Source organism: Rhinatrema bivittatum, chromosome 1 (genome assembly GCF_901001135.1).
Source record: "Rhinatrema bivittatum chromosome 1, aRhiBiv1.1, whole genome shotgun sequence".
In the NCBI taxonomy this organism is placed as follows: domain Eukaryota; kingdom Metazoa; phylum Chordata; class Amphibia; order Gymnophiona; family Rhinatrematidae; genus Rhinatrema; species Rhinatrema bivittatum.
The window spans coordinates 689,586,051-689,612,490 of NC_042615.1; the positions used below are offsets into that span (position 1 = coordinate 689,586,051).

Genomic DNA, 26,440 nt, shown 5'->3' on the forward strand with positions numbered 1-26,440 from the left:
ACAGCGGAGGCTACCAGGAAGAAAAAGAGTCATAGTTGAGGACCACTTGGAGCCGGACGAGGGATCTGGGAGTGACTTCAGAGTTACCCCACGACAATATCCTCCTACACTAAGCAAAATACAAAGAGAAGAAATGCGCTTTCCCCAAAACTGACACATTATGGCTCTTGCACCCTGTCACTCCCCTTCCATACCTCTATCATCCTTCACTTTTCCCAGTTACTCCCTTTCAATCATCTGCTCGCACTCATATCCCTGCCCAGCATTCCTGACCCCCCACATCCTCTTTCCTGTGCTCCCTCTCTCCCTTGCTTGACTCTCCCTACCTCCTTCATCCCATCTCCCTGCCTGCCCAGCTACCCTGAACTCCTGTTTCCCATCCCTTCCTGCTCAGCAGCTCCCACACTCCTTCTCTGTTCCACCTTCATCTTCCCAGCATCCCCAACCTTTCCCCCACCCCCCACAGGGTGAAGAGAGCAGCAGCAGCATCACTCCCAGACTCAGCAGGGGAAGATAACGTTTGGGTCCCATTAGGCCCAGAACAGCAGGAGCTAGCAATGTCTCGCTCTGATCTGGGTGAAAGAGGAAGCAGCCTCCCAGTGGGCCAGAAAGAAGAGAAGGAAGTGAGAGTAACCTCACATCGAGTCCAAAATAAGAGAAGTCAACCAACTCCCACCCGGGCTGATAAGGAGGCAGCCATCTGCTGGCCCTGCAACACATCTCCTAGGACCTCATGACACACCTGTTGATAACCACTGAATTAGACTGTGTACAAATTGACTGGGCAAGCTAAATTACCAGCAAATCTTCTTCCTAATCTACCTGCTAGGATAAAACACCAATTACCCCTTTCCTGCTTGTCTCTGGGAATATAAATGCTATCTGAAGTCTGGGAATAAATATCTTAGCAGCCCCCTCATTGGTTCTTTCTGTCTTACCGTTAAGAGATATGAGGCCTCTGTCTCAGCTCATTCTTTTTCCAGGATTCCAATTCCCAGGGCCCTTTGCTTACGTCTTGTTGTGGCCCTAATCTCAAACCTGTGATCATTAGATCAATATAGTCTGTACTTAACTACTACCTACATGTTCATTTAACCTCTACACATGTAAAGCAATAGCTTTTAATTATCATCAATGCTGGATAATATAAAATGGTATTTCTACCTTTAAGCCTAAGTGATGTCATAGGGTGACATCTAGTGGTAAAAAGGGTGAGACTTGCAGTGAGTTTTTGCTTGACTTTTTTTTGTCTGATTTAGAGCCTGATAGATATGTTTGGAACTATCTGGTGTAGAAACCCGGAGAGGCATATTTTTGCATTGCAGGAGTAAATGTAAAACTATACTGGGGACAACTCTAGAGAGAACAGCATGCCTTGGAAGTCTTATAATTTATCCTAGCTTCTGAATTGTAGCAAGCGATTAATTTCTTCCTGATAAACTGAGCTGGGTTTTGGCAAGGAAGGAATTCCCCTTGCTGAGGAAATTGTTGTGCTGTTGAGAGCAGAGCCAGATTAAAGGGTGGGCCCAGGGGCGGATCAGCCTATCAGTCCCAGTGGGCTGATCCAACCAATCACATGGTTGGTGTTGGTCACAGGGGCCCCATGCCTGTGCAGCCACTGCAACCAACACTAGGCCCTGCAGCAGCTTAATTTTTTTTTTTCAGCGAGAGTCTCCCCCCGATGCTCTCCTTATGTAAACCCACCCCTGTGTGCCTGTCCTGCATGGGTGAGACCATAAAAGAAATAATAAGTTCTTTGGGACAGGAATCCTGACCAGCTCTTCTCTGTGTCCCTTTTTCTCAGAGCGTGGATCCTTTTTGGTGGGGGGGGGGGGGAGAGATTTACTTTCAGGGCCCAATCCAAGGGTGACTAACTTCCTTCTGGTTATCCCTGGGAGAGGGGTAATTTCTCTTCTCTGCGATAGCTGATTGCCCAAATAAATGCACTGGATGCACCGAAATTAAAGTCTTTACTGATTAAATAGTTGCAGATGGCACAATAAATATGACTTCCAGCACCACAGTCTTTTCTCTGCTTGGTTACTGTATTCACCTCTATTTGTGCAGGAATCTTTCAAGAAGGCAAGGGATCCTTCCACCCTCTTGGATCAGGTGAAATGGCAGTCCCGGTGGGCAGGGTAACCCTTAAGCTGGTCAGGAAATCCCTTTCCAAAGATGGCCAAAATTCCTATCCTTGCACAGAGAGTAAGATTTTCTCTCCCCAGGGGCTGAAGACTGTGAGTGGGTATCCTCTAGGACAGGGGTCAGGAACCTTTTTGGCTGAGAGAGCGATAAACGCCACATATTTTAAAATGTAATTCCATGAGAGCCATACAATATGTTTAAAACTAAATATAAGTAAATGTGTGCATTTTATGTAAGATCACACTTTTAAAGTACAATAAGTCTCTGAAAATATTACACCAGGCCTTAAGACACCAATACATCTCCTATTAGGAAAACAGACCAAGTCAGGATACTATAGAGTCCTACATAGAAACTACACGCCAGCAGAAAACCTCACCTGAATCACGTGCTGTCCCTCACCTAACATAGAATAAAGAGACCAAAACGCATAACAAGAAGCATGCAGAAAAAACTGAATTGGAAACTGCAACAAGCCAGAGTCTCTGTATGCAGTGTAACAAAGGAAAAAAGAAACATCACCCATCCTTATAAAACAAATCAAGAAATATAAAATCATCAGCAGTAAAACTGTACTAACAAAAAGAACATATTTCGAAACAGCTGATGAGTGGAATATCCAATAATTAAAAACGCATATAAAACATTTCCAGATACCAACAAAATATTTCAAAATAGCAGACACAAAGACCCAGTAATGAAAAATAATAATACAAAAATTTTTTTGCTCTGCATACCTGGGAACGTTTGATATCCAGGTGTTCTGAGATTGTTCTGAATTAGCAGGAGGTGGGGTGGTTTGCTTGGAAATTTCTCCTCTCAGTCACATACCAGCGCTATCTCTCACACTGGCTCTCAATGACACACCTATACACACATGCTCTCAGTACTCACATATACACATGCTTTCTCTCTCTCACTTATACAGGCTCTTAATTACACATTTACACACATGCTGTCTATCTTTTCACGCTTACACACACACACAGGCTTTCAATCACATAAATACATGCTGTCTTTTTCTCTCACACACAGACTCTCATTCACATGCTTACAAACATGTCCTCTCTTTCTCTCATTTACACACAGGCTCTCAATCACATACTCACATGCTCCCTCACCTAAATCAGCTCTCAATCACACACAGACACACATGGTCTCTCTCTCTCATTTAAACACAGGCTCTTAATCATACATACACATGATTTCTCTCACACACAAAGGATCTCAATCATACACACATACTCTTTCACACAAACAGGTTTTCAATCACAGAGGAAGTGGAGAGTATCGGGTGCCTGCGCGGCAAGAAGAGGCCACGCTAGTGCGCTCGGCATCGGCCCGAAGAAAAGAAGACTGCAGCGCGGCTCGGAGGAAAATGAAGAGCTTCAACCGCGGCCGATGGGACTCCGCCTCCGCGAGGGCTGAAAATGAAGAGGTAGGCGTTGGGAGGAGGCTGCTGCTGCCGCGAGTTCCCGGGGTGGGGGTGGGGGAGAGAGAGAGTGAATGAGCGGGAACTCGCGGCAGCAGCAGCTTCCTCCCAACGCCTACCTCTTCATTTTCAGCCCTCGCGGAGGCGGAGTCCCATCGGCCGCCGTTGAAGCTCTTCATTGTCCTCCGAGCCGCGCTGCAGTCTTCTTTTCTTCGGGCCGATGCCGAGCACACTAGCGTGGCCTCTTCTTGCCGCGCAGGCACCCGATACTCTCCACTTCCTCTTCCGGGCCGCGGGGGGGCGGGAAGAAGAGAGCACGCCGGTGCCGCTGACTCCAGCTGTCCTGCCGCGTTCCGCCCGGGCTGACAGCATTTTAAGCCCGGGCGGAGGAGGACCGGGGAGCAGCTGGGTCAGCGGGAAAGTGTGGCGACTGTCTGCGAGCCAGATGCAGCCCTCAAAAGAGCCATATCTGGCTCGCGAGCCATGGGTTCCTGACCCCTGCTCTAGGATCTTTATAGTTCTGGTCTGCGGCGGCTGGCAGTGACTTAAATAAATAAATAACCAGTTTGTAATCCACGAAACGACATCACCTCCTATCCCATGACTTTTTAGTTTCGTAGATGCCTCTCATGAGGGACTTTGTCAAACACCTTCTGAAAATCCAAATACACTATATTTACCGGTTCACCTTTATCCACATGTTTATTTACCCCTTCAAAAAAATGAAGCAGATTTGTTAGGCAAGACTTCCCTTGGGTAAATCCGTGTTGACTGTGTTCCATTAAATCATGTCTTTCTATATGCTCTACGATTTTGATCTTGAGAATTGCATTCTGTCAGTTTTGCCAGCACCCGACAAAGGTACAAAAACAGACAAGGAAAGCCACAGAAATTAAACTGCAGGTGCAGTATTTATTTAATGAGGGATAGAATTAGACTCTGCCAGGCTGTACAGTGACTAAGGCAGAGCCGGCACTGTTGCGTCAGAGGTGGACCCTTGGGCCGAGGTGGAGTTGACGCAACCTGTAGGTAAGGACCTATGGGTCCCCACCATTGGCAGGCAGAGTGGGCTGATAGCAGCCGCTGGAGCTTCACCTATACCAGCCCTCGTTTCCCGCGGGTTGAGCCTTTGGGTGCCGGGGCCGGCAGGACTTAGGTGGGCCTCTGTATGTAGTTGCAGTAGGAGTTGGTTCAGCCCAGAGACAGCAGGTGAGAGATAGTACAGTCTTACTCTGGACTGGGTAATGTCTGGAAACTCGGGCGCCAATGGAACAAAGGCAGACGGGGGGCGCTCGAGCAAAAGCAGACAGAAGCCTGAAGAAACCACGTCCAGGGAGTAAGGCGTCCAATGGTAGGCTTGAGTCAGGGCTGGCGGCAATACGAAGGCAGTGGCAAGCAAGGCAGAGGTCTGGGTCTGGAGATAGGCAATGTGTAGTCGGACAAAGCAGAGGTCTAGGTCTGGAGATAGGCAATGTGTAGTCGGACGAAACAGGGTAGGAACGAAGAGACAGGACCCAGGAACAACGAGGAACAGGAACGCAGGGATGAGATAAATCTCTAGGAAGCAACGAGTACTCGACCAGCGAGGAGACCTGTTGCAAAGGTGATGCTAGGGAGCGGAGCCTGAGCTTAAATACTGTAGTTAGGTTGATGTCATCATCTGGGGCCACGGCTAGGTTCCCGCCGCAGTCCCTACTTAAGAATCAATGATGCGCGCACCTAGGGAGGGGCGAGGCATGAGTCGCAGTGTCTCTCCGCAGGCCACGTGGAGAGGCCCGATGAGAAGTGGAAGTAGGACCGGGAATGCCGGGGACTGTGACAGAGCTGGAGGCACCATGGAAGGCCCGAGGACAAAGCTGACGGCCCACCACCACCAGCGAGGGGGAACCAGAGGCTTGATTCACTGTAGAAAAGTGAGGGGGCTGTGCCGCGGGTCTGCCGCATATGGCACGCGTAACAGGCACATCCCAAATAGGCAAACTAGACTGTTGCCTAGGGTGCTAGCCATTAGGGGGCAGCAAAGAACAGCCATGTTGGTCGCGAATGGAACCATCCCACTCATGGCTGAAAGGAGTAGAGACTCGGCAGGCTGCGAGCAGCACCCATCTTGCTTGCGGCCAAGAAAAGCAGACATTTGGCAGGCTGCGAGCAGCACCTCTGTTTGTGTGTGTGAGTGAGAGGGACTGCGTGTGTACAAAAGAGCAATGGTGTTAGTGAGAGAGAGGGAGGGAGCCTATATAAGGGTGCGTGTGTGAATGAGACGAAGAATTTGTCTGTGTAAGAGAAGGGGCTGTCTGAGTGAATGAGGTCGGAGCTGGAGCCTGGACCAGGGGTGGTGGGGGCAGGTACAAGGCAGAAGGTTCGCCTAGGGCGCCTAATACTCTTGCACCGGGCTCTGGACTAAGGCCCTCCATGCGGCTGGGAGAGTGGAACGAAGAGGAAAAGGTAAAAAGAAAATAAAAATATCATAAGGAAATAAAATCAACTGTATCTTTAGAAAAAAATCACATTACAAAAACTGTGAGGAGAGAGCAAAGCTGAATACTGTGACACACACGGCTCCCGTGATCACAAGGCTCCGCAGGAAAAAAAAGAGACTGAGGGACTCTGCCTAGGAGTCAGGGTGATAACTACAGCTGAACATGCTCAGTAGGGCATGTTTGAAAGTTCTAGAATCTTTGAGATCAAAGTTCCGGGCCAGGCTCCATCCAATGATGTCACCAATATGTGAGGGCTACCATACTGCTTGTCCTGTGAGAAAGCACAGTTGCTTACCTGTAACAGGTGTTCTCACAGGACAGCAGGATGTTAGTCCTCACATGTAGGTGACATCATCTGATGGAGCCAATCACGGAATACTTTTGTCAAAGTTTCTAGAACTTTGAGTGGCACCTACTGGGCATGCTCAGCATAGCAATAAACCTGCATCCAACAGGGGTCTCCCTTCAGTCTTATGTATAGCAAAAAAGAGTGTGCGAAAAATAACATAATAAATCACAAGCGTACCCAACTCCGCGGGGTGGCGGGTGAGTTTCGTGAGGACTAACATCCTGCTGTCCTGTGAGAACACCTGTTACAGGTAAGCAACTGTGCTTTCTCACAGGACAAGCAGGATGGTAGCCCTCACATGTGGGTGAATAACTGAGGATGCCCGCGCATGTACTGAAAACACCCAAAGACGTGCAACAGGCACAACAACAGAGGTGATTCTGCGGTATACAGGCAGCCTAAATAAGACTAGTAGTTGACGAGCCGTCATGGTTTGACGACATCATATGTTCCATGCCAACGACGCCAGTGTGTGAGCTCAGTCCCTGGGAAGAAAAGCTCATTGCTTGGATCGTGTCGAGATCCGCTCCTATAAAGGAGAGGAACTGAGACAGGGTCAGGTGAGATTTCTGATAATTGATCAGAAATCCCAATGGGAGTAGTAGTTGCATTGTAAGGTGGAGGGAGTGCAGAACTCCTTCCGATGACTGAGTTCTCAGTAACCAGCCATCCAGGTAAGGATAGACATGAATGCCCAGTCTTCTTAAGTATGCAGTTACTACTGCTAGGCACTTCGTGAACACCCGAGGGGCTGACGCTAGGCCGAATGAGAGGACCTTGTATTGGAAATGTTGGTTCCCAACAAGGAAGTGGAGGTATTTTCTGTGAGACGGGGTAATTGCAATGTGCATGTACACATCTTTTAGGTCAAGAGAGCAAAGCCAATCCCCTTGTTGAAGTGGAAGCAAAGAGCCCAGGGTTACCATCTGAAATTTCTCTTTCTGAAGAAGTTTAAGGCCCTTAGGTCTAATATTGGGCAAATTCCTCCCGTCTTTTTTTGGGATTAAAAAGTATTGGGAGTAGAATCCGTGTCCTCTTTGGACAAGAGGAACCGGTTCTATGGCATTTGCTTGCAGCAGGGACGATACCTCTTGCTGCAGTTGAAGACAGCGGTCGAAAGAGGGCCACCCCGGCCGAGGTGGAGTATCCGATGGAAAGGAAATTTAGATGGTAGCAGTGAGCGACAACTGCTTGCACCCAGCAGTCTGTGGTGATGGTTAGCCACTTGGTGGAGAAGTAGCATAAGCGCCCGCCCACAGGTAGATTGGGCAATGGAGGATGGTCTTTGCTCTGAAGTCTGGAGTCAAAATCCCGCTGTAGGAGTGGGTCAAGACAGAGCTTGAGCTTTCTGAGCTCGAGGCTGGCGCGTTGTGGACTTCTGGAAAGGCCGGGACAGGCGACCTCGAGACACCGGTGGATAATATTTACTGGTCTTGTAAGTCATCCGTTTAGTGTCGAGTTGGAAGGAGCGTTTGGATGGAGTGGAAAGATCCGCCTGGGCTGCTGAGAGCTGACGAAGCGTTTCACTATGGTCCTTCACCTGGGCCACCATCTCCTGGATTTTATCGCCAAACAGGTTATCCCCTGTGCAAGGGAGGTCAGCCAAATGATCCTGCACTTCAGGAAGGAAATCAGAGGATTTTAACCAAGCCCAGCAGTGGGTGCTGATACCAGCCGCAGATAAACGGGAGGCCGTGTCGAAGACATCGTATGCCGAGCGGACCTCATATTTTCCCGCTTCGAATCCCTTCTTTATGATGGTATTCAGCTGGTCTTGAAGCTGGTCAGGAAGGGATTCTCCAAATTCCTGTAGCTGTTTAAACAGGTTACAGGTGTAGTGGGTCATATATAATTGATATGACGCAATGCGCGAGATAAGCATGGCCCCGTGAAATATCTTGCGTCCTAAAGCGTCAAGGAATTTCTGCTCCTTCTCAGGTGGTGCTGAAGAATGGGGTTTTGGACGCCTGGCCTTCTTTTGGGCAGTCTCCACCACCACCGACTGATGAGCTAGCTGTGTCTTCTGGAATCCCGGGGAAGGCTGGACCAGGTAGATAGCGTCCGTCTTACGGTTTACGGGAGGAACCAACCCAGGATGTTCCCAGTTGCGTTGCATCAGGTCTTGCAGCACTTCATGAACTGGGACGGACATAATTTCCTTAGGGGGATCCAGGAATTGCAGGACTTCTAGCATTTTGTGCCTAGAATCTTCCTCAATCTGCAGTTGGAAGGGAATGGTCTCCGCCATCTCCTTTATAAAACTAATAAAGGAGAGGTCTTCTGGTGGAGACTTACGCCTTTCGTCTGGAGGAGATGGCTCTGACGGAACTTCTGTGGAGTCCTGGGTATCCGTGGAATCATCCGTCCAGGGATCATAGGGCTGATCCCCTGCATCCCTCGGTGGTCCAAGTGGAAAACCTGGAACTTCTCCAGCGGGAGGTCGAGGTTGGACAGGTATCTGTGCTGGCATCGAGGGACCTGGTCTTGGCATCAGGAACTCAAGATCCGGCATCTGCACCGGACATCGGGGAATCTATGACACCGGGGATTTCGTCGGTGGCCTTGATGGTGGTACTTCCGATGGCCCCGGAACCGACTCCGGCAATGTATCCTCCTCTCCCGATGAAAGCGGGATGGGCGTTGATGGAATTATCGGTGATTTTCTCGGTGCCCATGGTAGGGCACCGATGAGCAGATCCAGTTTATCCAGGACAATCAGCAGCACCGGAGGCATTGGTGTCGGTTCCAGCCGAGGCACCGGTGCTGGCGTCAGTGGTCGCGGAAAGCTTTGGATCGCCTGGACCACAGCCTCTTGCACCATCTGGTGCAATTCCTCTCGGAGCGCTGGGGTGGTGAGCCCCAGGTCTGGAGTGGGAGGCACTACGGGCAGTACCAGAGGGTCCACTGATCCCGGTGGAGTCTCGGTAGCCCCTTCCACCGAAGGCGCGGGACACCTCGGTGCATCCAGCTTCGAGGGCACTGGACGTTCCTCAGCTCGAGTCTTTTTCATCGACTGTTCTGTCGATGGCTCCACCGACGTCGCAGAAGTGGAGGGCACCGGCCTTCGATATTTATGTCTGTGCTTCTCTCGACGGTCCACTTTCCTCAATTCCAGCATCGATGATGTAGACGCCGAGGACTGGGACAGCGATCGGGTGTCTTCGGCCTCTGAGCGACGTCGATGCTTCGGCGAGGATTAAGTCGATGGTACCTGCGGTGACAAGCGATGGAATAAAAGTGCCATCTCTTCCAACCATGCCTTACGACCCTTCGGGGTCACTTGGGCACAACTGGTACATGTCTCCACGTTGTGTGACGGTCCGAGGCATAAAACACAGACTAAATGAGGGACTGTGATTGACATAGTCCTCGAACAGTCAGGGCACTGACGAAAACCCGTCGCCATCATGGCCGTCTCAAAATTTAGGCCGGCCATGGTTGGCGCTGGCAAGGCCTGAGGTCCCCGCCGGGAACCGACCGAAAAACGGTGGTAAACTTACTGTACGACTCGGTATTCGGCGAAGAAGTGAGACCCCCAGGGGGTATAAACTTTTACAAGTTTGAAAATAATTTCCTGAGGAAATATTTTCAGTCAGGAACTGTGAAGAGCTCCAAAAATCCGTGTGGCTATTAGCTGAGCGGAAAAAAAGAGACTGAAGGGAGACCCCTGCTGGATGCAGGGTTATTGCCATGCTGGGTATGCCCAGTAGGTGCCAGTCAAAGTTCTAGAAATTTTGACAAAAGTATTCCGTGATTGGCTCCATCAGATGATGTCACCCACATGTGAGGACTAACATCCTGCTTGCCTGTGAGAATAAAGGTGATGTGCTTCATTTCCTTCAGTTTTCAAGACTGTTTTGTGGAATGCTTGCCCCTTTGATATTACTCACAATTAAACTACTTGAAATTCAGGGAACTTGTGAAGTCTTGGCTGTTTAGCCAGGCTTTTAATAATTGCGTTTCAGTTAGGTCCAGGGCAGGCGCGTCCATTAGGTGAACTTCAGCGGTCGCCTAGAGCACTGAGCCGTAGGGGGTGCCGAAGAGCAGCCACGTGGTGCCGCAAGTGGGGCCTATCTCGCTTGCGGCAAAGAGAAATAGATTGTGTGCTTCTCAGGGCACACCGTCAGCGCCAAAACAGGTGGGGGGGGGCGTGAGTGGGGGAGGAGGCGTGACTGGGTGGGTGGGTTGGGGGGGGGGCAGCGTAAGGGTTGCCTAGGGCACCCAATACCCTTGCACCGGCCCAGGTTAGGTCGTATTGGTTTTCTTAGCACTAGGATCCAAGATTCAAGGCTGCTGTTTTATTTTGGTAAGTGAACTGTTTTGCTTTATTTGACTTGTTTATATATATGTTTGTGTAACTCCCATCTGGACAGGGCACATAAAATGTGAGTGGGTCTGACACCTAAGTGAGTCAAGTGCCAGTCTCTCATTTCCAGTTCTCACTACTCGCTATATAATATCTGTCTTCAGGATCAGGAAACTGTGTTCACTCCAGAATCTTTTTTTCCAGCTCCCATCCAATTGATAATTAGGAAGTTCCCTCATTCTTCTGAGGCTCTCCATTCTAAACTCTTCCCATTGACTGCAAGCTTTCCTTACTAGTTCTAGGACCTAAGTCAGGTCCCCAGGTTGTCTCTCCTTAAGGAGAAACATCTCATGCCTTAGGCCTTTACCCTTGAGGGGAAAAACCCCTGCAGGGCTCTCTCAAATGAGAGGCCACCCCAGGCTTAACCCAGTCCCTGGATGGCTTCTTCCCACTCTTGCTCCATCTTGAAACTCAATTTCCCACCAAAATCTTAACCACTTCTTTTATATTGGGTGAAACACTCCCTCCACTGGACTCCTCTGAAAGGGAACACTCTCATACATAACATCAACCACTCCTTCACATTGTCACAATACAAATCATGTAAATTCACCTAAATGAATGTCATCTGGTGCTCTTCAAAATAGTATACATTCCAATTTCATTTAACAGGAAAATTCAGTTTTCACTTTTCTACAATATTGTCACACTCTACAGCAGCATCCAAGATGAAATCCAGGCAGTCTCTCCCACCTAGAATTCTACCTAGGGGTCTCGTAAGTGATGAAAATGGCTCCTTGATGAGAGACCAGACACACCCCTTCCCCACACAAACCTCTTGTGGACCATACATTTAAGATGATAATTATAATGCTGTCAGTACAACAGCATTTTACAACCCAACATGTAACCACAGTCATATACCATAACATCTCCTCCAGTCACAACTTCTTTTGTCACAAAGTAAGGGTAGTGAGCCCTTGGGCCACTGGTAAATTGGTATTGCCTATCTTGTGCAAGCCATTTAGGTTTTTAGGTTATCTGGCCTTGTATGGCTGGAGAACTTGCTACTTATCCGGAAATCTTCAAAGATAGCTGGAGAAGTAGTACTGTGAATGTCCATAAAAAATGAAGTGGCCTGTGGACCAATTTCCTTCCCCCCTCCCCACCAAATTTCACTGATGCCCCTTGGACCCTCCACCCCACATCCCCTCCTATATTTCAGAAATGATCCATGGTCCTCTGCTGATCCACCCCCACCCCTCTGTTATCTAAATAAGCTTCCCAAAGCACCCAGAATAAAAAAAATCCCTGCTGGGAGCGGGGTCCAAACTTACCCGCTCCCAGCAATCTCCAGTACAGCTTCTGTCAAAGATGTGCTGAAAGCATGAATGATTGAATCGTGTGATGCAATTCACAGATAAAGCCATCAGATTCATCAGATGCCGTTGAGACATTGGCATTTTTTTCTTTTCACAATGTGTTTAGAGAATTACCATGCATAGCTTATTCTAGAGCTAGAAATATTAAGGACATTGTGGTGAGTTCAACATTATCAATGGAAATGTACTCTGAAGAGGAGGTGGGTCTTTTGGGACATTATGAATGTGGAAATTGTGGATTTTGTAAACAAACCATACAGGGAAGTATGTGGTAAAGCAACAGACCACTTGTATATCTAATTATGGCATATAAATTATAACATGCCCAAGTCCTCTATTATATATTGGATGTACAAAGAAAGAGATTAAAGTATGACTTACTGAACATAGTAGTTGCATTAAGAACAAAAGATGGAAGCACTTTTAAAGAGACATTATTTGAAAAAACCGACATGATTCTGAATAGATGCACTGGATTATTATAGAATGGCTCATGATACAGCCTCATTGGCAGAGGGTTGATGTTAATTAGACAGTTATATTTTAAGGAACAACAATGGTTTTTTAATTTGAATATAACGCAGCCTTCGAGCTTAAATAAAGAATTGGACTCATATACTTTAATCTGATAGCTCATATGATTGATGTCATGGATTTGAGGAAGGAGTTATCCGTTTAAACTTTGGCATTTTGCCCTAGGAGACTTGCGAGTTGGTGAAGGGACGTCTCCATTTTGCTCCAGTTCTTTAAATGTTACAAACTACACTCCTGAGGCAGAAGACAAAACACAGATGTGACAGGTGCAATCTTTTATACAGGAAAGTTCCTTTTTGATGATATGATGAGTTAGTAGAGCACTGAAGAAATAGTAGAAAGCAGGGACTATGATTATAAGTGTTTTTTCTCTGACCAATAATGTCCGTTTTTTTTACATTAGACTGTCCCTTTAAACATTAGTATGTAGTTAAAAATTATCATGTAAATTAAGTATAGGAAAGTCTGTGAGTGGGGTTAAATGTTCTATATATGCTGGGGTTTTTTCTGAGAACTTTTTGGGTGTTTTTGTATGGAAGCACACAAGTATTTTCATAAGCGGAGTATATTGAATCTTTATAAAGAACCTGCCTGCATTTAATTCTAGGTTATTACATGCACATTTATAAAAGGGTAAAGTATGCATTTTCCTGCATTAAAAATATATGCATGAACTAAAACACACAGGGCAGAGACATGCAGTATTTTATAAATTGTTCAGTTCCTACCACAATGTTTATAAAATATATGGGCTCACTTAAGCACACATTTGGTAACTTAGGTAGATTCTTGAAAACTGGGCTTGAAACCTACATTGAAACTTTGGTATGGTGGAACTGATTAGCCCATATTATACTTTAATTTGTAGATAAAAAAAGGCATCTAATTCTCAAATATCTTTACTGATTCTCCATCGAGCCAGCCACTAAGTTAGGACAACTGCAGATAAGACGTTTTTACAGTTTTTATCAGTTGCATTGGTTTTACACTAACTTTTGAGCTTGGTTTCAGGGAAAAATATTATTGCTAAAGTGCTGATTTTTCTTTTAGGAGAGGAGCAGAGCACACTGACCTACTGTGCTCTTGAATTTGCAGTTGTGGGTCAGATTATTCTCTGCTCCCTAAGAACTTATATTCATTATATTGTTCTGATAACTTGAAATAGAATGGCAAAGACTTCAAAGTTATTTATGAACAATGCAACTTGAAATGGCATCTACTAAGCAAGGTGTGGGCATGAATCTATACATACCTTCAAACTGCTTTTGTTGAGATGGTAATGCTGATTCCTGAGTAACAACTGCTTCCTCGACGACATACTTTGACAGCTCTTTTCCTAAATATGTCACCTGTTCCACATACACACATAAGTGATAGTAAGCCTTTCTTCTTAAAAAACTCATAGAATAATAAGCATTTCAGGTATCAAGAGTATGCTTCCTCTCTCCTATAACTCTTTAGCAACTTGAAAAATCATGCATGTGTCAGAAAATGACAATACCCAGAATGGCTGATTTCAAAAAGTTTAGATGCTTAAACTGGAGAAATTACTTACCTGATAATTTCGTTTTCCTAAGTGTAGACAGATGGACTCAGGACCAATGGGTATAGTGTACTCCTGATAGCAGTTGGAGACGGATCAGATTTCAATCTGACGTCAGCCCTAGTACATATACCCCTGCAGGAAGTGCAGCTCTTCAGTATTCTCCTCGAAAAGCATTGTGGATATATATATGACTGAATAATTTGAATAATTTGATTAATTTTATAAGTTGGTTAACTTAATTAATTTGAACTGGTTGAATTGGCTATAGCTGGAGACCGCCAGTGCCCTCAACCGAGAAATGTTGACACCCGGTAGGATGGGTGTCCTAGATGAAGGAAAGCATGGCCTACCCATGAATCACTTGCTCCCGGGGATGTCCCCCGAGAATTCCATGAGTAACGGCAGCCATGGGTAGGATGCTGAGTCCATCTGTCTACACTAAGGAAACAAAATTATCAGGTAAATAATTTCTCCATTTCCTAGCGTGTAGCAGATGGACTCAGGACCAATGGGATGTATGAAAGCTACTCCCGAACTGGGTGGGATGCTGCCTGTGACTCACTTAGTACTGCCCTTGCAAATGCTGTGTCCTCCTGAGCCTGAACATCCAGGCGATAAAACCTAGAGAAGGTGTGGATGGAGGACCATGTCGCCGCTCTGCAGATCTCTGTGGGTGAGAGCATCTTGGTTTCCGCCCAGGACACTGCCTGGACTCTAGTAGAATGGGCCTTGACTTGTAAAGGCGGTGGCTTGCCTGCTTCTATGTAGGCCGCCTTGATGACTTCTTTGATCTAGCGGGCTATGGTTGCTCGTGAGGCCGCTTCCCCTTGCTTCTTCCCGCTATGAAGGACGAATAGATGGTCCGTCTTTTGTATGGATTCCGACCTTTCCAGGTATCAGACTAGGAGTCTGCCGACGTTGAGATGGTGTAGATTTCGAGCATCTTCCGAATTCTTAGGCTCACCTGGCAATGGTAGCGAGATGGTTTGGTTGAGATGGAAGTGAGACACCACCTTGGGGAGGATCGACGGAACTGTGCGTAACTGGATGGTGTAATGAATCTGTTGCTGGAGACTCCTGTTGGAGGAGGAGTTAGCAATCTTTTGTGCTCAGCTCCTGTAGAAGGAGGAGTTAGCAATCTGTTATGGTCTACTCCTCAAGGAGAGAGGAGTTGGCAGTCTGTTACCAGTGGAGTGCTTGGAGAGGGCACTCTCCTGTAGAAGAGTGTTTGTAGGTGGATCCTTGGGCCGGTGGCAGATGACTACGCCCCCAGGAGGATATCCTGAGAGGGACCACCGGCTAGGCTTGAGTATGGAGACAGACACAGATAATTCTTTTATTAAACAGGTTTGAAGAACCACCAGAGGTGGCAGTAGTGAGCTGATATGCCCGGCAGGCTGAAGTCCCTCAGGTACTGGAACAGTGATCCCAGGGTTGGCTGAGCTGTTGAGAAACTATAGATAGTGAGTAGGCAGGATATTTATTTATTTATTTATTTTTAGTTTTTTTTATACCGATTTTCCTGCATAAAATGCATATCAAACCGGTTTACAATGAAACAGAATAAGCAGGAAGTAAAATTCCTTAGTCTAATACATTTAAACGTCAATAATGAAATAATTTTATGCTGTTTTATATTATATTATATATATATATATATATATATATATATATATATATATATTTATATATATATATATATATATATATATATATATATTTATTTATATTATATGCTGTGTTCATTAACAGAACTAGATGACAAAACTCACATAAGGTCTCAAGGAAGCTCAGGAGCTGCAAAGGGTTAGGCCCTCGAGGAGCGAGTACCTGGTTCCAGGGAAAGCTCTGAGAGAACGATGGTAACTCACAAATGTTTGTATCTGCAATAGCTTCTAGGCAGTAGAGAATCTTCAGAGTGCCCAGGAACATGGGCCCTCGAGGAGCGAGTACCGGTTCCTATCTGTAATCTGAAATAGAGAAAAAAGAGCGAGGCCCCCGAGGAGCGGGTACCCCTGGTAAGTCCGAGGAAGCAAAGTAGCTTAGAAAGACAAGCGAGTCTTATGTCAATCCCCGCTTAGGTAGCGAAGACTTCCCCTTGCTAACTCAATTAGCTAGAGTATACTGAGACCTTATATATTGGAAGCAGATGATGTCATCTCAGGGGGACGCCCCTGAGGTTCGCTCCCTTGCTGGTACATCAATCAGAGTGCTCGTGCGCGTCCTAAGTCTTCAGGCAACATGGCAGATCTGCAGCATCGAGCTGGTCCGGGGACGCTGGAGGGAGACGGCATGGAGACGCCGTGGCAGCCAACCGTCCATCAGACCCGGAAGGAGTTGCTACAGAGGTAAAGAGGGCAGAGTGAGGGTGTCGAGCAGCGATGGACGCAACAGTACCCCCCTTCAAAGGGCGATCTCCTCTTCGGGTACCAGGCTTAGGTTTAGAAGGATGCGCGAGGTGAAACTGATGAAGCATTTCTTTGTCCAAGTTATAGGTCTGAGTGATTAAATCGGGGCCGAAGCCTTCCCAAATCAGATGGTATTCAAAAGTCTTGCCTCTGCTACGAACATCCAGAATCTCTTTGATCTTAATTTCTAAGTCATCTTCTGCAATGATGACTGATGGATCTTGAGATTTGGAAGATGTTCCGTGATTTTGTTTTTTAGAATAATTTCCATGATTTTTCCTGGCACTGAAGTCAAGCTCACCATTCTATAGTTTCACTGCTCACCTCTGGAGCCATTTTTAAACATCAGGGTTACAATGGCCGCCTTCCAGTCTTCAGGTACAATGGAAAATTTAATGATAGGTTACAAGTTAACTAGTAATAGACCCGAAATTTCATTTTTTGAGTTCTTTCAGAACTCTGGCATGCATACCATCTGGAGATTTGCTACTCTTCAGTATGTCAATCTGGCCTACTACATCTTCCAAGTTCACTGTGATTTGGTTCAGTTTGTCTGAATCATCATTCTTAAAAACTATCTGTGGAATAGGTATCTCCAAAATATCTTCTGTAGTAAACACCGAAACAAATAATTCATTTAGTTCTTCCACAATGGCCTTATCTTCCCTAAGTGCCGCTTTAACCCTTCAATCATCTAATGGTCCAACCTATTCTGTCACAGGTTTCCTGCTTTGGATATATTTTTAAAAACTTTTATGAGTTTTTGTCTCTACAGCCAACTTCTTTTCAAATTCTTTCTTAGCCTATCTTATCAGTCTATTTTTTTCAGATGGATTCTTCCAATTTTGAATTTTTTTTGGATAAAATAGCCTCTTTCACTTCAACTTTTAATCAAGCCAGCAGGCATTTGGCCTTCCTTGCATTTTTCGTAATGCATGGAATACATATGGACTGAGCTTCTAAGATGGTAGTTTTAAACAATCTTCATACCTGCTGCACACTCAACTATTTTAACTACACCTTTCAGTTTTTTTTCCAATTATCGTCCTCATTTTATCAAAGTCTCCCTTTTAAACGTTTAGTGCTAGAACTGTATATTTACTTATTGTCCCCCTTCCAGTCATTAATTTAAATTGGATCATGTTATGATCACTATTGCCAAGTGATCCTACCACCGTTACATCTCACACCAAATCCTGCATTCCGCTAAGAATTAGATCTAAAATAGCTCCCTCTCTCATCAGTTCCTGAATCAATTGCTCCATGCCAAGTGATCCTACCACCGTTACATCTCTCACCAAATCCTGCATTCCGCTAAGAATTAGATCTAAAATAGCTCCCTCTCTCATCAGTTCCTGAATCAATTGCTCCATGAAACAATCATTTATTCCATCCTAAATCATTACCTGTCTAGCATATCCTGATATTACATTTACCCAGCCAATATTAGAATAACTAAAATTTTTCAATGTTAGTTTAAATCTATATCTTTTAAGTTAAAAAAAACTGCATTTATCTGATAAACCTTATTTGCATTATAGGGTTTTCAGTGATGTCATTGTTTCATGTTCACGTCCACTACGTTTTAAAGGGACGGCTACATCAGCTTTGGGTCCTACTTCCTATGAGATGATGGCTGAGACACCTAGTCCTGGTTAAAATGGTAGCCATTTGCAAGATAAATATTTTTGATTTTATCATTTGCCTTTCTGTAACCCATAAGGGTTAAAATAAAAAAAAAATGTAATTCCCTGGATCTCAGGCTGGGAAATTGATGTAAGGGGAAAAGCAAAGGAGGGAAAAGAAATTAAAAAAAAAAAAGAAAAGTGCTAAAAAGAGATAAGGGGGAATAAAGAGGGCAAGTTTAGGTGTGTATGAATGGAGGTTCTGTATGGATGTGGCTGTCACAGGGTCACTGTCCAAGTGTGACAGTTAAACAGTGAGTGGGTGGGAAGCCTTGAGAGAGAGAGAGGTTGTGTATAGGAAGATCCTCTCTCTCAAAGGCATTTTTGTGAGTTTTTTTTAATGACAGTCTGAGAGTGTAAAGGGGTGAGTGTATGAATGAGAGTCTTAGTTAACTTAGAAAGCCCCGTGGGAGTTTGGCTCTAGCGTGTGATTGTGATATGTACTCTTAAAAGAAAAGAAAGGAAAAAAATTTTTGTTGAAGTTTTGTTAGTTTTAAGCTGACAGTGGCTAGTTATTGTAACAAACCTCCTATCTGAACTGGTTGAACTTAACCCTGGCTACTAAGAAAACAGACCACTGTTAAGCTGTTGTTACCATCTGAATTTAAAAGGAATCATTTAGGAATCTAAGGATCCTATATTGATTTAAAAGGAATTTCATTAGCCCTAAGAAACTTTTGTAAGAAGTTTGTTGGTTTTGAACTGACAGTGGGCTAATTGATTTCCTCTCTGAAGCAGGTTGAATTTAAACCTGGCTGCTAGGAAAGCAGGACCTCTGTTAAGTTGCTGTAACTGTCTGAAAGTAAAGGAATCATTTAGGAGGCTGAGGATCCTATATTGATTTAAAAGGTATTTCTTAAGCTTTAAGAAATATTGTGAAAGCTGAGGCACAAATAAAAAAAAAAACCAAAAAATCCCCGCTATATTTATTTGCCTAAGTGCCTATAATTAAGTCTTTCCATTTTTACTTTCCAAAGAGGGTTTAGTATATGTATACTATGCTGATGCATAAAGAACCTTTCATCTATTTGAATATTTTTTTTTAAAGACTGGTTAAGGGTTTAGTTAGAGGGATTATAATTATTCATTTAGCAGTGGTTAAAGATAGAGACAATATTACACGGAGAATTGAATCTCTTGAAAATAACACCAAGCGTTTAAATTTAAGATTTTTAAACTTCCCCAGGATAATTGGAGAAGGTCCCTTAATTTCCTTGAAAAAGTTTCTTACTGAAAACCTTGGTTTTGTAACAGATGAGTCTCCTGTAGTAACCAACTGCTATTTTTACCTAAACCTAGGAATGTAATGTTACAAGGATCAGATCAAATGTTTCAGGGAGATTTAACAAATTGTCTTGAGGATTCTTCAGCCCAAGTGATTGATAAGGGTACTTTGCTGGTAACGTTTTCATCTTTAAATGATATTAACCTAGTTATGAATAAACATTTTGGCAAATACCCCGTCAATCACCTGGGAAAAATGATTAAAGTTTTCCCAGATCTAGCTGCATCCACGCAGGTAAGGCGGAAATCCTTTCTGGGTTTTCGCCAAGAAGTGATTGCTTTGGGTTGTTCTTTTGTTTTGAGATTTCCGTGTAAATGTTTAATTAAAAAGCAAGATGAAGTACCGTATATATTTTTTTCATACCCAAGCTTTTAAAAAATTTCCTAGAACAACGGAAGTTAACAACTTCATCCCCTGTGTCTAAAGATTAAATATAAAATAAGGATAATGTAGGCTTCTGTATTAGCCCTGTTATATTAGGAATGTATAAAGTATTAATCTCCCTAATTTTCAGATATCACACATTCCTCTCAAGGTTGTTTTGAAATGGAAATAGGATTGATTGTTAACATTATCTTAAAACATGTTATGTAATTATTTCTTCATTATCAAACCATTTTTTTGTATATCTGTAAATCATAATTTATGTGATATATTAGAAAATTCATATAAATAAAGAATAAAAAAAAGAAAGAAATAAAGTTGTCAATGGATTCACCTTCCTCTTGAGTGCAGCAATATATTTATCTTTCATATATTTCGGGATCTTTGTTTTCAGTTTTTATTTTATTTTGCCCAGTAATCAATGGAAAAAATTGACGCTCCATTTTTGTTCTTGTTGTAAGTATTGCTAAACTCACATGAAAAAATGAAAATCCCTACATATATTACAATGTTTTTGCAGGCCTGAAATAGGCTTCCAATGCATCTAGAATTGCTTTTGTATCCTTTCTCTGTTTTTCATCGAGTTTCACATTTTCTTAAAACCATGGCATTCAGTACCCATTACCCTTCTCAATGTAGCTGTTTGCACTTCAGCAGACTTCTCTTTTACTCCTGCAACTAAAGAGTAGTCTTCAAATTCTGCCCGGAAATATTTCTAATTTCTACTTTAGTCGCCATTATCTCTCATTCCTTTGGGGATCAGAATGTTATTAGCAGCTGCCATGATACAGAAACATTCTCATGCTGCAACGCCCATAGTAGGACAAATTCAGTCCTAAGCAGAATAGTATCACTACAAACCTTCCCTTCACCTCATAGTTCCTTGGTCCATTGCATTCTAGAAACTCTCTACTTCAGACATAGGGACACAATGCAGGTTTAGATTGTTCTGACACCATGTTTCACATGTAGAAATAAAGACAACTAAAAGCTTCTAATGAACGGGTGTCATAATGTATAACCTAAAAGCATTACCAGCTAAATTAACAAGACAGGGAATGGAAGTAATGTAGATGGGAGTGGGGAGAGGATTAAAAATGGGGTTAACCAAGTTAGGTGCTCATGGCACTATAGCCCTAGTAGAGACTGACTGAACTGGAAACCCAGAGAGAAGGAGGAAACTTCTAGATCAAAAGAAAATAGAAAATCATACCTTGTTCAATACATATTTCCAGCTGACAGAAATTTCATCTCCTAAGAGTGCTTTGATCCACTGAACAGGGCTGCGGAAAATTTTGCTGCTGCTGGTTCTAATGGTACCATCCCACAAAAGAGTTGCTTTATATCCAGAACCCTTGGAACATATGTACAAGCAAATGTGTTAATTCATTATATTGTTTTCTAAAATTAATGTTTGTAACAAAAGGAGAAATTAATTATTACCTGGTAATTTCCTTTCCTTGAATCCAGCCAGACTAGCCCAGATGTGTTATGACTAAAAATTTTATAAAACATATCATATTACATCATATCTCATTTATCTCATTTATCCATAATACCATTCACACCACTCATTCATAGGGAACAGCATAAAAATGTTAATGGATCTTTTGAAAATGATGACTTCAAAAAGTTAAATTTGGGGCAAGTTTGTATATGTATATTTATTATATATATATGTTTTAGAAGGGAATCGGGATGCACTGTATATGTACTTTATGAATGAGTGGTGTGAATGGTATTATGGATAAATGAGATAAATGAGATATGATGTAATATGATATGTTTTATAAAAATTTTTATATATATGCATATGGTCCACATTTAGGGGTAATTTACGTATGTACAAAGGTTTAAAAAATTAAAAATTAAATAAAAAATCATGGTGGCATTATAATATTGCCGAGTGTTCCTCTGATGTAGATATATGACTTGTAATTTAAAGAAACACTCACAGGAAGTGGGCTGGTCCCTTCCTGCTGCATCCAATTTGGCTGGAGACCATTTAAGGCAAGGTCTGTACCCTCAGACCTTACCTTGACTTCTTGGCTCCTGAATTTGTTCTTGTTCCTGGTTCCTGATTGATTTCCCTGTGCTTGATTCCTGGACCGGCTGACGTTTCTCCTGGCTATCGATCCCTGGCTTGGCGACGATACTCTCTGGCTCTCGATCCCTGGACTGACTGCGGACATCTCTGGCTCTCGACCCCTGGACTGGCTGCGGACTTTTCTGGCTCTCGACCCCTGGACTGGCTGTGGATATCTCTAGTTCTCGACTCCTGGACTGGACTTCTGAGGGATCCTCGGGGTTGGCTCTTTGACCAGCTGAAGGCGTCAGCTACTGTTTTCTCGACCTGCTGGAGGCGCCAGCATCTGGACTACATGACCAGCAGGAGGCGCCTGCATCCAGATCTTCTTCAGTCCTACCTGCAATCCCGAGGATCGGCCTCGCCTACCGACGGTGGCCTAATCGGACATCGCTGGACCAAAGGTCCACACCTCTGATCGTAACAGATGTGTGAGCTATGCCTCTTTGCCAGATGATGGAGGCAGAGACTAACAGGCTAGCTAATGTCACCCTATATAGGATCCTGTGTTGATCTCAGCCTGCCAGTATTCTATGTAACAAGCTAAGATAAACATTTTAACACACTAAACCTTTCCCTCATTCCTGTAACAAAAAGCAGAGGGTTTTTAAGGGAGAACAAAAAACAGAAACATGAAACAGAATAGACTAATCCCACATTCCTTAATGAGGTTTATCACCTTAATATCTAACATGCTGACTAGTGCTCATGAGCAGTTATTGGAAAAGAAAGTAGGATATTATACACTTTGCAGAATAGGGAGGCTCCTGGACTGCAGAAAAGGAAATTATCAGATAAAAATTAATTTCTTCTTTCTTTTCATCCAGCCAGACAAGGTCAGATGCATGAAATGTACCCGAGCTATCCCTCTACTGGGTGGGATACTGCCAATCCCACTTTCAAGACTTAGAAATCAAATAAAGCCTCTTCCCTGGCTCAAAGGTCAAGATAACAGTGCCTTCAAAAAAGTATGCAAGGAAGACCAGGTTGCCACTCTGCAAATCTCCAATGGTGACAGCAAGCAAAGTTCTGTCTGTGTAGCTACCTGCACTTTAGTACAGTGTGTACTCTGTTTTTTGGGAAGCAACAAGCCTTTCGATATGTAAATTGTCCCTATCTTGTCATAATCCAATGAGCTATTAAAGCCTTCAAAGCTGCTCTGCCCTTCCTAGAACCACTAGCAGAAAAAAGAGACAATCCATGGTTCTGAAACTATTAGTGACCTATAAATATAAATACCACTATATTCTTCTTCTCACAAATTCTTTTGAAAGGTAGGGAGAACTATTATTGTTAAGATGAAACAGTGAAATAACCTTTGGAACCAGGCAAACCTTTACTTTCCTTTATCGGGATCTGCAGATATGCGTCTATCAGATCTAATTGTTATAATCTGCTGTGGTTGTGGACCCTGGACCGTAGTGAGAGTTGGTTCCACCCACAGGGAGGAGCCCTGTGGGGACTCACTGCGGTAGGCGGGGCCTCAGTAGAGACGGACACAGATGAGATAGGCTTTATTGTACTGGAATCGTGGGAAATACCCACAGCATGGAGAGAAGATACTGTCCAAAATAGTAAAGCAGCTCAATGCAGATATCCCCGATAGTGGCCCCCAGAGTGGGGTACACCAGGGAAGTCTTCTCCTGATGGTAACTCTCTGGAGGGATACGGTAGTGGCCCGCAGCGCGGGGTATGCCAAGGATCAGCAGGTAGAAGTCCAGAGCGGTGCAGAAGGTCAGCAGAGCGAAGTAGAAGATAGTATTTACTCCGGAGTGTAGAAGGGTAGCTGGAATCACGGTAGTGGCCCAAGGCACGGGGTGGATCCTTCAGCTAGGAGGTAGAAGCAGAAGTAGAATTCAGTAGGCTAAACTCACGATGTCCTGAATCAGGAAGATAAGAATCTTCAGGCAGGATGGCCCTCCGAGGAGCGGATGGCCAGAATGTAGCAAGGCCCCCGAGGAGCGGGTACCTAAGGTGTTCTAGTTCAGGAAGTAGTAAAGCGAAGCGTCTCCGAATGGAGTGGAGTAAGCAGGAAGGAAGTCCTTGCTAACTCATAGGAAGCTTAGGCTGGCTGGGTTAAATACATCAAGCGGGTGACGTCATGTGGAGAGGACGCTCCCAAGGTTCCCGCCATGACGTCAATAAGAGAGGGCCTGGCGCGCACGCATGACCTAAGTAATCCCCGACTCAAGATGGGTGGACAGGATTGCTCACGCTGTCCCGGGGATGCCGAGGAAGGCGGCGTTTGCAGGCTGAGGCCACCATGGCCTTGAGAATCGTTGTAGCAGGGAAAAGAGGTGAGCAGCAAAGATCGCAGCCGTCTGCGACCGGGCGCAACACTAGCATTGTTAAGAATTCTTTTTCTCACACCACTACTATAATCTTGCATAACTGAGGGTCCAGCTAGAGCTGGGGAACTCTCACTGGGGCAGCACAGAACTTCAAGGCAGGGCAGAGGGGATCTTCCGCCTGAACCAGCCACTTCCTTGCACGTTGAGCCCTTTGGTTCCGTTGGCCGGCAGGACAAACTGAAGTTGGGACCAAGGTGCAGGCTGGAATTTGGAGACACAAGCTGGAGACAAGAACTAGATATTGAGGTAATGCAGGACTAAATACTGAGGCAAGACAGGACTGGAGACAAAGGCTGGGCACACATGGAATTAGGTTGGACAGGCTGGGCAGACTGGAACAAGGCAAAGCACTGGCAATACAGGGAATGGATACCAAGAACAGGACTAGGTAGGGTAGGACAAGACTATACAAGGCAGTCAAGGATAGGACTGGGACAAGACAGAAGAGAACAAGGAACAGAGAGGTCCAAAGGCAGCAGTACTGAAGGCCCGAAGGCCACTAACATAAGGCCTGAAGGCCTGACGGGGAGATACTAGGAGACCTGGAGGCTACAGGCTAGGCAAGGCAAGGCTGGAAGGCCCAGAGGCCACAGGAATAGGCAAGACAGAGCTGGAAGACCCAGAGGCCACAGAGCAAGACAAGGTAGAACAGGGCCAAGCAGGGAGCCAAGAAGACTCGACGACAAGGCATCAAGTATTGCAAGAAGCAGGACTAAATAGGCCAAGCCCTGCTGAGTCATGAACCCATGGAGATTATGGCTAGAGTGAGAGTAGGTGTAACTCCATGGGGACCTCCGATGGCAGGGAGGATGCATAGCAAGCTGGATCTTAGCACCTTTTCGAAGTCTCCAGCCTGAAGCTGTTATGCTCAGGCTTGTGAACCCTTGTGCCGGCGTGAGGATGGTGTACCTTGAGGAAGATCCGTAGGCTCTCTCGTCGGGTGGCGAGGCAGAGCAGAAGACGAGACCAGTTGACCCTCGGCACTGAAGACAGATGCGACTGCAGAGGCAGACGAAGAGACGAGCAGAGGAACAGTCTTCGCCATTGGAAGTCTGCGGTCCCCCCAGGAGGAGCCCGTAGGGACCCGGGCCGCTGGGACTTAGGCGGGCCCTTGGAGATGGCAGTCCAGAAGAGGTCCAAGGTCAAGTGCCAGAGGATCGTCACTCACCAGTCCGAAGTCAAATACCGAGGGATCACCACTTGCCAGTCCGAAGTCACACACCAGAGAATCACCATAAGCCAATCCAAAGTCAGGAACCAGGAACAACAAGACGTAACAGGAGCCAGAGTCCAAGCACAAGGAACTCACCGAAGCAAGCAGACCTGACGAACAAAGGACGTTGCCAAGTCAAGGAATGAGCAGAGGAAGCCTCCTTATATACTTCCTCTGCTCTGGATCATTGGAAGCTGTGAGTATCATTAAAGGGATCAGGTCCCTTTAAATCAAGCAAGGGGGCGCGGCCTCGCGCCTATGGCGGCCATCTTGGATCCTGGCTGTGGAGGAGAGGCTGGCTGGCGCCGCGGAGGGAAGCAGAGGCGCTTCCCCTGCCAGCAGCCCCCACGGAGGTCTGCGCCGGTGCGGGAACGATATGGGCCTGATTTCCCCGGCTTCCTCGGCGCTGCTGCGGTGGCCCCGCCACCGCGGGTGAGGTAGGGGATCGCGGCCGCAGCCATCTGCGGCCGCGAAACACAACAGAAGCGGGACATCAGAGCCTTATTAACCTGCTTCAGATCCAAAATAGGGTGAAAGGGACCTCCTCTTCTCTTTTCCTCTTTGGAGGCTTGGATTTCTCTAGCCTTCTCTTCTTAAGGACTGCTTAAGAAAAGAAGGTACCATGAAATAAATTAAGTACCGACCTTGATTCCACTGAGAGGTCAAAACCAAAACCACCACCCCTATGTTTAGCAGATGCAAGAGTGTTGTCCAAAGAGCCTCCTTTTTCTGTATGGAGTGACAAGAGGAAACTATAAAAATATTTGAAATAGGACAGGAAAACTCCAAAGCCATCCCTAATAACACCTAAGACCCACTGATTTGAAATAATGTGGACCCACTCTGGTAAAAGG

General features: G+C 45.1%; 1 protein-coding gene across 1 annotated transcript in view; it reads right to left on the reverse strand.

Moving 5' to 3' along the window:
• ANKRD31 (ankyrin repeat domain 31) overlaps positions 1 to 26,440 on the reverse strand; it is a 70,269-nt gene that overhangs the window by 26,159 nt on the left and 17,670 nt on the right. The window contains exons 2-3 of the mRNA XM_029619094.1: positions 21,150 to 21,290; positions 13,881 to 13,977 (exon numbers count right to left, since the gene is read on the reverse strand). Coding sequence (XP_029474954.1) covers positions 13,881 to 13,977; positions 21,150 to 21,290 — 238 coding nt within the window. The remainder of the gene's footprint in view (positions 1 to 13,880; positions 13,978 to 21,149; positions 21,291 to 26,440) is intronic.